Raw genomic sequence first — 17811 nt, 5'->3', positions numbered from 1 at the left:
ATATCAAAATAGCTTACCTCTTTGTCGTCTGAAGGACCACGGCACCCAACAAAATGTTTACTGCATATGAAATGTGAATTAAACTGGTCTTTTGGATGTCCGCGCAAGTTGATCCATTCTTTACCTTTTTTCCTTTGAGTTTTTGGTTTCGGAAAACTGATGAAAACATCCTTCATATGTCGTAATGTCTCGAGTCGTTTCTACAAGTTCCATAACAGAAGTGTTTGACTGGCATTTTCTTTTTTGAGAGGTTACCGGAGAAAACAAGTACAAATAACATGGTTTGTATGCGAGGGCGTGTCTATAATGTCCTACTTCCGCGTTACGATGGGGACATCATGGTCTAAAAATAGCATTCGTGTGGTGTGCTATTCATTTCATGGGAATAGGCGACCAAACAAACATTAACATAAGAGGTTAAAACGAACAACTAGGATAGGCAGTTTACCTGGCCCAAACCTGTAAAGCAGATGGGAAGATGTTATTTGCACGTCGACAGTATGATTAGCAGTTTGGCACACGCACAGTAATATTGATTCTGCATTCATGTGTTGTTAGAGTAATCGAAAAAAGCGTCAAACAGTCACTTAACTTGTGATGTATCGTTGGAGTATTACAATTGGCTACTCTTCTTTGTAACAAGTTAGCAACCATGGTTTTATCCCACATTATGACTTCACAACACATCAGAACTATCTTCCAACTTGGAAACTCAGATCTCCCGACACACATCAATGAAGCATATCACACGAAAGTGCTTCGCAGAAGTATCAACTCATATGCCTATCACAGCCAAAGTTACATGCATAAATTACCATATTAAGGAGCCATGTGGAGATAGTGTATATAGAATAAATAGAGTAATATGACCAAATTAAATAGCATAATCTACAGAATGTGCCTATGTAGACGAGGATTGGATTTGGGGACCCATGGTACTGGACCTTGCGTCTCTCATTAATCTCACAAGGGAACTGCTCGTTCATTCCGATGTTGATACCTTTTCAATACATACAGTATATAAAAATAATGCAACATGTCGCACAACATTTATTGTATATTTATTGGTTTAACATTCAGTAGATTTAATCGTTGATATATCAAACAATGACACTTTTCTAAAATACTATGGACACTTTCACATTAGACTAAGAGGACAAGGGTCCGGTTGGAGAGCTACCTCGCCACAACACTTTTAAAAGACTTGTTGAAAAGGTTCAGTATTCACACAGCGGTAACAAAACTTTCCAAGTAGCATCACGTAGACGAAAGGTGCACCCATTGATTTGACAAATTTAGAAGAGGAAATACCTCCCTCCTAGGAGGGGAGGGAACGTGGCGTGTCACAGCATGGTGTTGTGATGCTGAACATAATGTCGTAAACACGCACCCTGCTCCACTTGCATTCATAAGCGAAGCAGAGTTTGCTGAAACCAGACCGAGAACCACGATTTTTGAGCGGACCAGAGTTCGTTTGTTTGGCGGATTCTGAGAAAAAGAACTCTGGTCCATTTAAAAAGGACCAAACAGTGCTAGTGTGAAAGAGCTATTTAAAGTTTCATCATCATTCAACATTTTAGTAGTATGTCTCTGCTGCGCTGCCAAATCTACACCTTATATTTGTTTATTTCTCTTCAGCATCCAATTTAAGTGGAAGCCAAGACTCTTTGTGCAGCTGCTCATTTGATTCCACCACCTGAACCGTGGGTGGGGATGATACCTTCATATGCACCGGTAGGTGCAAGAACTCATCTTCATTAATGTCATAGTTTTTCATTTTTGAGTCCAGGATCCACCAACGGCCAACAAAGCCTACATCCATGACGCATCTAGGGAACTCTCTCCAGAGCTTTGCCACGCTACTACATTGAGCTTCGTACAGTGCGGTGTCAGGGCTATGGTCAGTAAAATAAATCAAAGAGATTAGTCCCAAGTTGACGTGAAGCAGACGGCCCTCATTGCGAAGCTTAAGCAGACTCTGCACGTGGCTATCAGAAGTGGCATTGCGGATCCATGATGACAGCAGACCCAGCTGGTTGGCACGCTCCAGGAGGGCAGCCTCAAAAGATGAGTAATCCGGCTTGGAGGAGAAACAGGTTAATGCGCCTCCAAGGATGGTCATGTAAAGTGATGCCTTGATAGGACGTTCCCAGATGCCAACTACCATTTCACGACATGCCTCTTTGTAGTCAGATAGCAGACTGCGGCTCCATGTAACTTTAAAGATGCAAAGTGACATTAAATTAGTCCTGCTATGAATCTCATTCGAAATAATAACAAGTACTTGTACTACAAACCCGTGCGCTTGCATGTACTTGTAGGTAATACGTAATACAAGTACACGCGAGTGCGCATATTGTAGATAATACGCAATACAAGTACTTACTTGGCCTGTGGTGAAAACAAATTTTAGTATTTTATTGCGATATGCGATCTTATTGGCCTTTTTTTTTTTTTTTTTTTTTTTTAAACTTATTCACGAATATAGTGACAATACAGCCTAATAAATCATCTATTGAAATGCAATAAATTGTTATTCTTAAATAAAACACAAACCAAAATAATTTTTTTTAAAATTTATAAATATTTAAAAAAAACACACACAATGCAAAATGAGTCATGAAGCTAGTTAGGTGCAGAATATGAAATGAGTGAGAAATCCACTGTCATTTTTGTTGTCTGCCAATTAGAGATAATTAAAAGTATTGATTCAATCCAAAATGACTGTCATCTTGTGCTGCAAAGTGCACATGCAACAAATTTGAAGCCAAATTATCATCATTTATGACATCATATTATCATTGCCAATCAGATTTTTCATAATGGGTATCATTTTAAATGTATTCTTAGTGTAGAATCTGAAGTATATGCGATTGTCTCCAGAGACATGCTTTTATTTTGAAATGTTCACAGGAAGTATGGTTGCCAAGCCACTAACCGTAAGCTTTACACTATGTAAAAAGAAACAAAATGCACTTCTCTTTCGTCATGATTGTTGTATCAGTAATAGTTTTTGTTTTGATCGCATCGCTTGCAAATTCTTTAATCCAGCGAGTTTTCATGTTTTATGTATCACCTTTTAACCGCAATTTTGCGTTGTGGAGTAGACTAAATGTTTTAGAGCAGACTAAAGTGGTAAGTCCATTCTTTTTTCCATTAGCCTCAATGTGGCAATGCTAACGTTTTACACTGTTTAATATAGAAGTGTTTCCTTATTTTGTATGTCTGAACTTAATTCCAGGGCGTGTTGATGGCCAATAAACATCTGTGGAAGCTACTGAAGCCTCATACAGTTGTGGTCAAAAGTTTACATACACTTGTGAAGAACATAATGTCATGGCTCTCTTGAGTTTCCAGTTATTACTACAACTCTGATTTTTCTCCGATAGAGTGATTGGAACAGATACTTCTTTGCCACAAAAAACTTTCATGAAGTTTGGTTCTTTTATGACTTTATTATGGGTTAACAGAAAAAGTGATCAAATCTGCTGGGTCAAAAATATACATTCAGCATGGATCTGAAAAAGCGAATCATTGACTTGAACAAGTCAGGAAAGTCACTTGGAGCCATTTCATCAAAGCAGCTGCAGATCCCAAAAGCAACAGTGCAAACATTTGTTTGTAAGTATAAAGTGCATGGCACTGTTTTGTCACTGCCACGATCAGGAAGAAAACGCAAGCTATCACCTGCTGCTGAGAGAAAATTGGTCAGGAGGGTGAAGATTCAACCGAGAATCACCAAAAAGCAGATCTGCCAAGAATTAAAAAGCTGCTGGAACACAGGTGTCAGTGTCCACAGTCAAGCGTGTTTTGCATCTCCATGGACTGAGAGGCTGCCGTGCAAGAAGGAAGCTCTTGCTCCAAAAGCGGCACCTTAAGGCTCGACTGAAGTTTGCTGCTGATCACATGGACAAAGATAAGACCTTCTGGAGCAAAGTTCTGTGGTCAGACGAAACAAAAATCGAGCTGTTTGGCCACAATGCCCAGCAATATGTTTGGAGGAGAAAAGGTGAGGCCTTTAACCCCAAGTACACCATTCCTGCCGTCAAGCACGGTGGTGGTAGTATTATGCTGTGGGGCTGTTTTGCTACCAATGGAACTGGTGCTTTACAGAGAGTAAATGGGATAATGAAGAAGGAGGATTACTTTCAAATTCTTCAAGATAACCTAAAGTCATCAGCCCGAAGATTGGGTCTTGGGCGCAGTTGGGTGTTCCAACAGGACAATGACCCCAAACACACATCAAAAGTGGTAATGGAATGGCTAAATCAGGCTAGATTTAAGGTTTTCGAATGGCCTTCCCAAAGTCCTGACCGAAACCCCATTGAGAACTTGTGGACAATGCTGAAGAAACAAGTCCATGTCAGAAAGCCATCAAATTTAACTGAACTGCACCAATTCTGAAGATTCAACCAGAAGCTTGCCAGAAGCTTGTGGATGGCTACCAAAAGCGCCTAATTGAAGTGAAAATGGCCAAGGGACATGTTACCAAATATTAGCGCTGCTGTATGTATATTTTTGACCCAGCAGATTTGATCACTTTTTTCTGTTCACCCATAATAAAGTCATAAAAGAACCAAACTTCATGAATGTTTTTTTGTGACAAAGAAGTATCTGTTCCAATCACTATCAGATAAAAATCAGAGTTGTAGAAATAACTGGAAACTCAAGAGAGCCATGACATTATGTTCTTCACAAGTGTATGTAAACTTTTGATCACAACTGTATGTAATCAACACGCACGTGTGCCGAGTGCACGCAGCACACGCATGCACATATGTAAGCACGCACGCACGCGGCAATAAATCGCAGCCAGGAAAATTACAGCCCTCATTTTTATTTACCGTGCGATAATTTGGCTTATTGCATATCGCGACAGGCTTACTTGTAGGTAATACGAGTCCACGCAAGTGAGCGTACTTGCACGTGAAACGAGTCCACGCAAGTGCGCGTACTTGCACGTGAAACGAGTCCACGCAAGTGCGCGTACTTGCACGTGAAACGAGTCCACGCAAGTGCGCGTACTTGCACGTTATACGAGTCCACGCAAGTGCGCTTACTTGAACGTTATACGAGTCCACACAAGTGCGCGTACTTGTACAGTGCTGGCCAAAAGTATTGGCACTCCTGCAATTGTGTCAGATAATGCTCAATTTCTCCTAGAAAATGATTGCAACTACAAATTCTTTGATAATAATATCTTTATTTAATTTGATTGCAATGAAAAAACACAAAAGAGAATGAAAGAAAAAATAAATCATTATCATTTTACACAAAACTCCAAAAATGGGTCGGAGTAAAGTATTGGGACCGTTTGAAAAATCATGTGATGCTTCTCTACTTTGTGTAATTAACAGCACCTGTTACTTACCTGTGGTACATAACAGGTGGTGGCAATAACTAAATACCACTTGCAGCCAGTTAAAATGGATTAAAGTTGACTCAACCTAAGTCCTGTGTCCTTGTATGGACCACATTGAGTATGGAGAAAAGAAAGAAGACTAAATAACTGTCTGAGGACTTGAGAAGCAAAATTGTGAGGAAGCATTGGTAATCTTAAGGCTACAAGTCCATCTCCAAAGACCTAAATGTTCCATTGTCTACCGTGTGCAGTGTCATCAATAAGTGTAAAGCCCATGGCACTGTGACTAACCTCCCTAGATGTGGACAGAAAATAAAAATTGCCGAGAGATTTCAACGAAAGATTGTGCGGATGTTGGATGAAGAACCTCGACTAACATCCAAACAAGTTCAAGCTGACCTGCAGTCCGAGGGTACAAAAGTGTCAACCCGTACTATCCGTCGGCTTCTGGATGAAAAGGGACTCTATGGTAGGATACCCAGGAAGACACTACTTCTGACCCAGAGACATAAAAAAGCCAGGCTGGAGTTTGCCAGAACTTACCTGAGAAAGCCAAATACGTTTTGGAAGAATGTTCTCTGGTCAGATGAGACAAAAGTAGAGCTTTTTGGGAGAAGGCATCAACAAGGTTTACAGGGGAAAAAAACGAAGCCTTCAAAGAAAAGAACACGGTCCTCACAGTCAAACATGGCGGAGTATCCCTACTGTTTTGGGATTGCTTTGCTACCTCTGGCACTGGACTGCTTGACCGTGTGCATGACATTATGAAGTCTAAAGACTGCCAACAAATTTTGCAGCATAATGTAGGGCCCAGTGTGTGAAAGCTGGGTCTCCCTCAGAGGTCATGGGTCTTCCAGCAGGACAATGACCCAAAACACACTTCAAAAAGCACCAGAAAATGGTTTGAGAGAAAGCACTGGAGACTTCTAAAGTGACCAGTAAGGAGTCCAGACCTGAATCCCATAGAACAATTGTGGAGAGATCTGAATATGGCACCCTTCCAATCTCAGAGACCTGGAGCACTTGGCCAAAGAAGAATGGTCTAAAATTCCAGCAGAGCATTGTAAGAAACTCACTGATGGATACCAGAAGCGGTTGTTCGCAGTTATTTTTCTAAAGGTTGTGCTACCAAGTATTAGGGTGATGGTGTCAATACTTTTGCCCGGCCCATTTTTGGAGTTTTGTGTAAAATTATAATTTTTTTTTTCATTCTTTTTTTGTGTATTTTCATTACATGCAAAATGAATGAAGATATTACTACCAACGCATGTGTAATTGCAATCATTTTCTGGGTGGAATTCAGCATTATGTGACAGAATTGCAGGGGTGCCAAAACTTTTGACCAGCACCGTACGTAATACGAGTACACCAAGTGCGAGTACTTGTACATAATACGAATACAAGTACGTGTACGTGATACCAGTACACGCAAGTGTACTTGTACTTCAAGTATACCGGCCAGCAAAACAGAGCTACCCAGGCAATATTTCCAGAAATTGCATTTTCTAGTTTGGGTTTGAAATAAAACATTGAAAATTATTACATCATTCTTGCATTAACTCGCTTTATAACTGGTAATTTTAGGTTGTTTTTTATATGGCTGATTTCTTGGGGTTTCATTAAACGAGTTTGGCAAATGACTTGACACATTAAAGCACGCTAGTACGAAAGTCGTGTTGCTTCTCACCTGCTTTACTATTTTTAACCTTTTCCCAGTAACTTTTTGAGCGACTTGCGATTGAAGTGTCTCCTCCAACACAAAGGATCCGTCTGGTGACCAAACGCAAGGCCATTTCGAGAATAAATCTATTGACGGTCAGGCTGTGAGCAAGAGAGACATGATAAACCTGATGGCAGCCATCTTGGGTATAGATATCGTATAGAAATCTAACTAACGAATCCGCGCTGTGAGCCAATGGTAACTGAAGCTGTCAGTTGTCGACCATCTTGAGGGCAGGACACACGACATAAAGTCAAAGAACGTGTACTTTTAAACTACTAAAGATTCCTCAAATTTTCATTCGATTTTCAAACGGCTTTTTTTCATAAACGTCTCAGAATTCTACTGCATACTTCTAAACTAAAAAAATAAAATTAAAAAAAAGCCCAACAGATACAATAACAACATTCAGGGAATTCATAGCCACGTTAATTTGTGTTTTTTATAACGTCCTGCATGTAAGTCTTTTATCGCAAGATGAACGCTGGTTAGTTACGGCGCCGGCTCCGCTTTATGACATCTAACCCAAAATATTTTTTTTTAGCTGACAAAACGTCAACATAGATATCACATGCGAAATGTCGCCGTTAGTAACTAGCGGCCATCTTAAAGCAGAATATGTCCAAAGTCGGGTTCTGTTGCAGCGAACCTAAGGTGATTAATTTCATCCAGTAAAATACTGTTTACCTGGCGAAATCTTTTATTTATTTATTTATTTATTTTAAATAGTGTGGTTTATAACTAATCATATTAACGTGGGTAAGATTCAAGCTGGATGTTAAGAAATATATATATATAATTGTATTATTTCTAGATATGCAGTTAATTTACTGCATTTTTGACATTTATGACAAATCAAGCTGTTTGAAAATCGGGTGAAAATTGAGCAATTTATATCTATTTTAAAGCAAACGCTCTGTTGACTATATTTTATTGCTTCACAAATAGCGCTGACACAAAATGGCCGGCAAGTGATAACAGTCTTCCCGATAGGCTCACAGCTGACTGTCACGACCCGGAAGAAGAATTCTATATTTCCCACAATCCCTCTCTGCTTCGCCCTCTTTCCCCATCGCAGCCATGTCGAAGAGAGGTACGAAATCCGTATGATAAAATCCGTTTCCATCAGCTTTTTTCCCCATTTCAAATCAGATGATCCATCGTAAAATTTGTGGAACAAATCTGATAAAAGACAGATTTCTTAGTTATTCTTCAGTTTTGTTTCCATTAATCTAATAGCTTTTCTTACCTATGGATAGCAGGCCTCGCGGCTAACAACATGTAATGCTAGCATACATGATGTCTATCAGTGCTGCGTTGCAAAAATGTGAGTTTGTAGATGTAGCAGTAGAATAAAGTGGTTTTAAAATTAATATTTACTTGTTTTAACACTTGCCAAACCTCGTTACACCCATTCATCCGATCGCACAGACTTCCGCTAGCGCATTCGCATCCATGACAATCGACGTGTGTAGTTACATAGCACACGTTTGCGTCACCGATGCTTTGCTGTTCGGATACTTTTTTTAAATTCAAAAAAATATATATTTGAAATTATGAAAATAAGATGGTATCTAGTTGTATTTTGTTAAATAAAACAATCTAATAGCTTACTGTGTTTGGAATAGTGCTAATACACGAAAGGTTTCGTGCACAAAAAATGAGGCTTCCTGACTTTTTCCTTGCTGATGCTCATATTTAAATTTCACATGAGCAATTAAATATATTCTTTTCAAATTGAGCTGAACTGTCTTGATTGTGTATGCTGATCACTATTTTTTTTGCAGGACGTGGTGGTTCATCCGGAGCCAAGTTCCGAATCTCGTTGGGTCTTCCAGTGGGAGCAGTTATTAACTGTGCTGACAACACTGGTACGCTTAAACTTTAAGCCTTTACATGTAACATACACGTATAGTCACGTGATAATGATGTCATATAAGACAATGTGCTTTCTATAATGAATGAATAAAACTGATTGGATTGAGTGATGTCATGTCCTGATTCTCTACATTGTTGACACGGCACCACATTCCAGTATGTCAGGCAGTTGGGCGTGAACTTGTACCGTAATTTTCAGACTATAAACCGCAATTTTTTCCCCCCTCATTTTGAATCCCGTGGCTTATTTGATTTATTTGGGTTAATAAGTAACACTTTATTTGACAGTGGCGTCATAGGACTGTCATAAGACCGCCATAATTACGATATGACACCATCATGGGCATTACTGGATGCTTATGACTGATGTCATTAAGTGTCATCCGGTAAATTATGGCACTAAGTCCAGCTTGAAATTTTTACATCCATTTAAAAGTGAGGTAATTTGCTAGATGACACTCAATAACATCTGTTATGAGCATCAATGCTCATGACAGTGTAATATTGCGATTGATGATTGCCTTATGACAGTCTTATGGTGCCAATGTCAAATAGTGTTACCAAATACCATTACTAGCAATTAATGAAATAACGAACAGTAACTGAAGAAATAATTAGCTTAGAAATTTTGATTTACATCAGTAGCACTACAATGCATGCTAGGAGGCATGTTGGATGACAACGGTTTTGACAGCAGGTGGCAGCAGAGGTTGACTGTCTCCGACAAGGGAGGAGTGATGACTGAATGAAGCTTTGCACCTAATTGGTTCAAAGTTTCATGGTGATTTATTTGGTCTTGACGCCACTGTCAAAGTATTACTGGCTAATATCTTTTGGTGTAAATATCCCATAATACAGTTAGGACAGCTGTGTCTTGTGCGGCTTATCTATGAGCAAATGTCGTTGGCGGCTTATTGTCAGGTGCGCTTTATAGTCCGAAAATTAATGTATTTAGCTAGTATGCCATACTTTGTTTTTCCTTTTTTCACTTTACATAAAGTTGTTTGTATCTTTCATCTGATCTTAAGGGGCCAAGAACCTTTACATCATCTCCGTGAAGGGCATCAAAGGGCGTCTTAACCGTCTCCCTGCTGCTGGAGTGGGTGACATGGTGATGGCGACGGTCAAGAAAGGCAAGCCTGAGCTCAGGAAGAAAGGTAGGTTCAAATTGAAGCCATAATTTTTTGGAATGGAATATTCTCAAGTCATTTAATGGTGTATTCTTAAATTGGCAGTGTTCGCACAAAAGAAACTTTACAGTACAAACGTAGCGCAAACAATTGACATTTTTAAATAAATTTGCGTTTGATGGGGGGCCAACTTCAGGGAGGTGGGATAAATGTGCTCGCTAAAAGTTTTGCAGACACTGGAAAACTGACTCACACATCTCCTTGCTAAGCTAAACTCTCTCTCTCTGTACATTTCTTTGGAAATGTTGTTCACGAATAACAAAAAAGTGATACACCTTCTCATGGAAACTAGTAAATCTCTTTGCACGGCTTATAATGTTATAAATTTATAATCACTACACCTTTAAATGGGAAAAGCTGTTTTTTTGTGGATCATTAAAAAATGAATGCATTTGCGCTTGGGACTATAGTAAATCTGCTCGCTCAGGCTCCTACCAGTTTGAGCTTGCCGCCGGCCGCTTTTCACACTGCACTGCCGCTAATGTGAAACTGCTTTAATTCCTCAATTGGTGCAAGTTTGACAACAGAGTGCGCCAATAACCAGTGGTGTAACTGTTCCCGTACATGTGTTGAACCGTTTGTTTTGCGTCTTCGTACGGTTCACTTGTGTGCAGTTCTGGTTACATTTTTTGCATTTTTACCCCACTCTTCCTAAAATGTATTAGCGCCAGCGAAACGCGGCGTGCACTTAGTGCCCCAAATACCCCGAAATTTTAAAATGTGAATATCCATTAGGGGTGGGAACCTCCTAGTGGCTCAAGATACGATACCATATGCCAGGGGTTTTCAACCCAGTCCTCAAGGCACACTGTGGGTCCTGGTTTTTGTTCCAGCCGATCCAGCAGAGACAGTTGAACCAATGAGGCTTCTGCTAAAACAAGCCACACCTGACTGCAATCAACTGATTGCACTTGTAAAACACCAGATTGGGGAAAAAGTGTTGTCATCTTGTTTGGTAAGAATGAAATCCTGCACCCACAGTGTGCCTTAGTGGAATAGGTTGGGAACCCCTGCCATATGCCATACATTGGTTAGGAAATCATTCTATAGTTTTCTACAATAAACAGTAAAAAACAAGGTCTTTTCATCCTTCTCCTGTGAATTGGAAGTAGTTTATCACTAATTGACGTCCAATCCATTTGAAGTGGGAGGGTGGCAGCGAATGAACATGCCACCCAACTTAAGTATAATATTAAGTTAAAATAGATTTTTTAAAAAACAAAAAAACATTCTAAATAAAATTAAAATACAGTCCTTTAGGTTAGGCTAAACCCACAGCCACAGCGTAACATTATTACTATCTGAAACACACAAAAAAAAAAATTGAATTATTTCCATATAAGCACATGTGTATGACTCGTATCATGTTTACATTATACCCACTCTTTCTCAACAAACAGTTGCCAAAGAGAAAAAAACACATTTTACCACCGCTAGACACACTCAACACGCTGGAGTTAACTCTTGTAGCTGGTGGGAAACGTTCATTAGAGTGTTTACTAACCTTTAATTTTGTATGAATGCAAAATCATATTGGAGGGATTGCCTCCTTGACAGTCACCCTCCGCAAACATGTCGGTTGGCCCTCCTCCTCTAAGCCTCAGTCGTGTTTAATTTTTCTGTAGGCGAAGTGTTCCCATACCAACGATTTTGTTTTCTTCGATGGGGAAAAAAGTTCAGGAGTTTCACCTCCTCCAGCCATCGTGTAGCACAGCTGACTCACTGACACTGAGCAACGGTAGGGGAGGGTTGAGCCTTACAGCTGCAAGCGAGGGATTATTCCATACATGTTTGGGACATAAAAAAATAGCTAATACCTTAGGAACGGTATGAAGGAAAATTTTTGCGGTTTTGAAACCTTGACTTTTTCATACTACGGTATACCTTGAAACAGGTAATCGGCACATGTCTAGTGCCAACCAATGCCAGGGAACAAGTTCATTTTAGGGCATTGGCTGGTGAATGGAATTGCGGCAGACTGCTAACATATGCCAAAATGGCGTACCGCAAGCAACACGTCACTTCCGCTCATTAATATTCATTACATTAGCTACTGTTGCTAACCAAGGACAAGCCATCGTTTGTCCCTAATAGGAAATGAATGGAAATCGTGTACGAAGGAGACGTTTACAGCGCTAAACCTACCAATTCTCTCCGAAAATGATGTGCCTGGTGCCAAATTGACTGGCATAGATGTGGAAGAACATAAAAATATTCAGTTAAAGAGATGGCTTTAGTGTCGAAGGCTGAAAAAGACGAAAAAAACGAGCCGACCTAAGCATAGCTTTAGCATTTTTATCGACGCGACTGACAATGACATTCTCCTGTTTCAACAAGCTATCCTTTACCATCAGCCCTGTCTTTCTTACACATCCTCTGGTTGTCCTACGTCTCTTAACGTTCTTGGGGGTAATTTAGTTAGCCTTGTGTAGCGATCGCAAATGCTACTCAGTGACAGCCAACGAACACTTTCAATTTTTTCATTGATAACACATCTTAATCCTATAATTTATTTACACTCCCCCCTTACTAAAGTTGTTTTTTTATATATATAACAGAAAGGGTAACAGTGGCTGTCAGCTACCATTATAATTCTTTTCAGGTCATTCATTGTCAGACAGAAGCAGTACGTCACAACGTTACGCTAAAAAAATAAGTTAAAAATATAAAAATGGCTTACCTCTTTGTCCTCTGAAAGACCATGCCAACCCAACATAATGTTTACTGCATATGAAATGTGAATGGATTCGCCGAGCTGGTGTTAAAGTCCGCGCAAGTTGATTCGGTCTTCACATTTTTCCTCCCGAGTTTTTGGTTTCCGGGAACGTATGAAGAAAACATCCTTCATGGTCGTAATGTCTAGAGTCGTTTCTACAAGTTCCAAAAAAGCAATGCGTGAACGGCATGTTCGTTTTTGAAAGATTACCGGCGAAAAATAGCACTTTTTACGTTGGGTCATTGCGAAGGTGGGTCTATAATGTCCCACTTCGGCTTTACTTCCGCTTTACGATGCAACGTCACGGTCTAAAAATAGCCTGCGTGCGGTACGCCATTGGTCTTTTATACCCAGATTCTCCAAATATTAGCCAGAAAAATTCCATTTCCACTTTCCTTTAAAATCGCTTGGCTCTAATATGAATTGGACATTCCTCTTGCAAAAGCACTTACTTTGTCTGATCAGTGACAAATGCGAGCTGTCGCGCAAGAGGATATAAAGTTCCTCACTGTGGGTGAGGTGGCAGATTATAAGTTTCTGCTGTCTCAATCAGTGATGAGACAAAATTCTCTCTTCTTGTTGATATGATACAGGGTTTCCCCTAGGATTTTTGGAGGCTGTGGTGGTGGGCTGCATCGGAGTTGGACAGCCTCACCATGTCGTGCCACGGCGAATTTTTTTTTCCATGTTTTTTTTACCCTCAAGAATAACCATAACAAAGCTATATTTAATATATTTCATTCGCCAGGCTAATGTTGTAGCTCTCAGCTACGGTACATGTATGTAAAATGCATAGCTGATTACAGCTACGTTGCCTTACGTAATAATACCAATTTTTTTTCTCGTAGCAATAGTATGACTTACATCTCGTAGTCCAGGGGTCGGCAAGCCAAAATGTTGAAAGAGCCATATTTGACCAGAAAAAGCAAACTGATACAGTATTTCTGGAGCCGCAAAAAATTAAAATCCTTGTATAAGCCTTATAATGAAAGCAACACCGGCTGTATGTATCGATATTAGCAATATGAGCCTACCGTCAAAATGACTAAGTTGGCTACAAATGCATAATTAGCTTTCATGATTAAATGTTTATTTTCCCTGCAGTGGAATGACGCACCACGTGACTACTCTGTTGTACAGTGTTCAAGTTTTTCATAACAATATTAATTGAAAGAATGTCTCATGTTTGTCCTCCTACAGAAACCATATTAAAACAAAAAATATATCTCCCTCTCCCATCTTTTTCCATTTTCAACAATCCTTGAAAAAGCTCCAGGGAGCCACTAGGGCAGCGCTAAATAGCTATTGGCGGGTTGCAGACCCCTGTCGTAGTCCTTTTTCCTTATATTTATCCCCAATACGTACTAGATTACCACAACAATAATAGTCCTTCTGTTAACGGACCCGTTTCAAGGAGTAAGGGGAAATTCTAATAGCCGTTTAAAGAGTTACTAGTTTCAATGAGAAGGTGTTTTTATTGTTGTTGGTGAGTGTCCCAGAGCTAGCGAAACTTGAAAGAAAACACATTTTTCAACGTTTCCTCAATCGAGATAGCGAATATCTGTCCGCTTAAACAGCCTGATAGCTCAGATATAAATATGCCTGCCCCTCTGCTATTGGGTGCGTTGTTGATGTTAGCGCGGTGGCGATCCAAATTACTGTAATGCCCCTGATATTGGGAAAGGGAGAGGAGTCGGTATTGGCTTCCCACTTTATTGTGGCAACAATAATAAGATAAAATATAACAAAATAACTGCTATCTCTTGCTATCTCGCCCTTTCTCCCATTCTTCCTACTCGCTTCCCTCCTACGTATCAGCTCCCCTGTCAGATTCTCTTAAGGGGGCCGCGCTTAGTTAAGAGACATTACAATACACAATGAATAGGTTGCCGCTGAACCCTTCACACTATGCTGCCGGTAGTGTGAAACGGCCTTAAAAAATTATTTTTTAAAAATATCTCATTTGCAAGGCGTGGCGGCTTTTATTCTGGTGTGGCGGGGCGCCACAATCTTGTATATGTAGGGAAAACACTGCTATATGACTTGAAGTTCAAATTGAGTAAAATTGATATCAGCAGACTACCTCACCTATTATAAATTTACAGCCACTGAAATAAGTATTTAGCACGTCGCCGTTTGTCCTCCCAAATATATTAGCAAAAGAGTTACTGAGTTATTGTCAGTAATGGCGTACACATGATGAACGTGACGGTCTTTTTCGACTTTGAGCTTATTTCAGCCGGTGTAACTGTTCAAAATGGTCTTTTCCTATTCAGCATTGTACTCTTTTTCTCTCACTGTAGTGCATCCTGCAGTCGTGATCAGGCAGAGGAAATCGTATCGGCGGAAAGATGGGGTCTTTCTCTACTTTGAGGACAATGCAGGTGTCATTGTTAATAATAAAGGAGAAATGAAAGGTGAGTTTAGTTTTAATTGAATTTAGTTATTTAGTACAGTGTTACCTCAGCATACGAAGTGTATTTGTTCCAGATTAGCTTTGAGAGTAATATGGCTTGCATTGCATGCTTTGTAATGTTGTAAGTGTGATTTCAAAGAAAATCATAGCCCAAAATTTCAGAATTGACTAAGGTTGTAACGATACATAGATTTGGATATCAATAGATATTTGGATATCATTGCATTCGAATGTCTGATATGTCAGCAACAAAATTGTCAAAAAAATGAATTGCTTAAGGCGGAATGTAAATATCGTGTGAAATATATATATTAAATCGATCAAAGGTCCTTGAATGGAATTGCGACACTGCAAAATCGTATTGCTGCCTAAATTGCCAACATCCCAAATTTGATCTTTTATACCCCGAGTATTGGCCAGAAAAATCCCGATTCCACTTTCCTCTAAAATCACTTGGCCCTACTATGAAATGGACATTCCTCTTGCAAAAGCACTTACGTTGTCTGATCAGTGACAAATGCGAGCTGTCGCGCAAGAGGATATAAAGTTCTTCACTGTGGGTGAGGTGGCAGATTATAACAGTATCTGCTGTCTCAATCAGTGATGAGACAAAATGTTTTGTGATGTCAGTGTTTGCAAATAGTAGGGTGGGAATTTGATGATGCCGTTTCCAATACATAGCTCACGATAGATTATCTAACGACATGGCGACAAAACAATTATCAGGGTCATCAAATCATTACACGATATTCTACATTACAACTAACAGAAAACAAGCTCTTTTCATCCTTCTGTTAATTTTTTTTCTTCATCACGAGTAGACGTCCAATGCATTTGAATTATGGCCATCAATGGCAGCCAATGAATTTTGAGGCATTTAAGTCATTTTTTATTGTTTTTCCGTTAATTCCTGATTGATTGATTTTTTTTATAGCATTTCCGGGTCAATTCCTGTTGATTTTTGGTTACGGACTAAAAATGAACAAGAAGTGACCTATAAAAGCCCTTAAATGGACAATAATAGAGTATTCGGTTTAAGAACATTTATTGTGTTACAGAATCAATTTTAGGAGATGTAAAGCAAAGGTTTGCTAAGATTGCACTTTCAAAAGAGCAATAAATTGAAATGCAAAATAAAATTCCAGAGTGTTTTCTTCAAACTATGCATAATTGCACTTTCATCTAAAAATAAAATACTTGAGTTTAGCCTCAAACGGTATAATAAAATGAATGAGGATCTTAGCACAACAAAAGGACTGGCTAACTTGGAGAGCAAAAGTCCGCTAGTTTAAATGCTAAAACTTTTTTTTTTTTATTTTTTTTTTTAAAAACAATGCACTTAACAAATATTTCACATATTCCCAGAAAAAAACGACTAAATATACGTATAAACTAAATTACAAATGCATTTAAAAAACATAATGGCTCAAACAAAAACTTACCTCATGTTGGTCCAAGCAGGGAGCAGCTGGATTCAGGCCATGTTAAATGAGTTATGTCATATTCACTGTTGCCAATGGATGACGGTGTATCCACCCAAATCATTAAAACTTAATCTAAACACTTTAAAAACAAACCATGACAACACCACTCAAACGAATACTCGAGGCAGCAAGACTTGATTCAAAGCTTTTTTCTTATCGAATTACTCGAGTTAATCGTTTAATCGTTGCAGCACTAGTTTTAACACTCGGTTCCATTTCACAAAGCAATGAAAGGTACAAACCTTTATACATGCCCTTATAAAGATTTTTTTTTTAAATAAATGTTGATCAGTTTCAATCTGATTGTGCTTAACAGTGCAATGAAATACAACAGCAAGAGACTTTAAAATGATAGCATAGAATTTTTGGACACAAATTCATTCCGAACAAAGTGACAGAAAAGGCTTCATATGAAATATGATCCTAAACAGTCTTTTCTCAGCTGTCTTGGTCCCGCCCACAAAAAAAATCTCCAAAGATGATGTCACACCCAGAATGAACTGCAGATTATTGCTAGCATGGTATCCATAGGCGCGCTATTTTCCTGTTGCTGTGGGACGTACCATACGTGTACTAGCTTGCGCAGCACTAGAAAGCAAGTCATGATCATCAATTCTGTTTGTAATGTCACAACCTGAAAAAGTGGGCATTCCCTGATGTATTGTATTGGACGGAATAATTATGAAATGGTTAAAGAAACAGCCAGATTTGATGGCTTGAGTGCTTTAATATGTAATTTTTACCTAAATGTAAGTAACATTACGCCTAAAAGCTGGACCAGCAGTAGTGATGAGTGAGGTTTTTTTTCTTATGTTACCAGGTTCTGCCATCACTGGCCCAGTAGCTAAGGAGTGTGCGGATCTGTGGCCCAGAATTGCCTCAAATGCTGGAAGCATTGCATAAGCTTCTTGACAGACACCCTTTGTTTACAATAAAAAATGTTCATATAGTCTTCCCTGTGTCATCATTTAAAATTGTCTAAACAACCGAAGCAGCTACTGAGACTCAAGGTTGTACTTTGTAAGGATTGTACACGTTTTCCAAT

General features: G+C 39.2%; 2 protein-coding genes across 2 annotated transcripts; one reads left to right on the top strand and one right to left on the bottom strand.

The window, feature by feature from the left end:
• Nucleotides 1-474: 474 nt before the first annotated feature.
• timm29 (translocase of inner mitochondrial membrane 29) lies at nucleotides 475-7570 on the bottom strand. The gene is made up of 2 exons (XM_057817131.1): nucleotides 7050-7570; nucleotides 475-2217 (listed from the first exon to the last, which is right to left on the bottom strand). The coding sequence occupies exons 1-2, from the start codon at nucleotides 7153-7155 to the stop codon at nucleotides 1625-1627; spliced, it is 699 nt and encodes a 232-aa protein (XP_057673114.1). The 5' UTR covers nucleotides 7156-7570; the 3' UTR covers nucleotides 475-1624.
• Nucleotides 7571-8093: 523 nt separating this feature from the next.
• Nucleotides 8094-17718, top strand: rpl23 (ribosomal protein L23). The gene is made up of 5 exons (XM_057817132.1): nucleotides 8094-8175; nucleotides 8870-8953; nucleotides 9989-10117; nucleotides 15170-15283; nucleotides 17587-17718. Exons 1-5 carry the CDS (start codon nucleotides 8163-8165, stop codon nucleotides 17667-17669), a joined length of 423 nt encoding a protein of 140 aa, XP_057673115.1. The 5' UTR covers nucleotides 8094-8162; the 3' UTR covers nucleotides 17670-17718.
• The last annotated feature ends 93 nt before the right edge of the window (nucleotides 17719-17811 follow it).

This window comes from Corythoichthys intestinalis, chromosome 16, assembly GCF_030265065.1.
Source record: "Corythoichthys intestinalis isolate RoL2023-P3 chromosome 16, ASM3026506v1, whole genome shotgun sequence".
In the NCBI taxonomy this organism is placed as follows: Eukaryota; Metazoa; Chordata; class Actinopteri; order Syngnathiformes; family Syngnathidae; genus Corythoichthys; species Corythoichthys intestinalis.
This window is presented reverse-complemented; position numbering and strand designations above follow the sequence as displayed.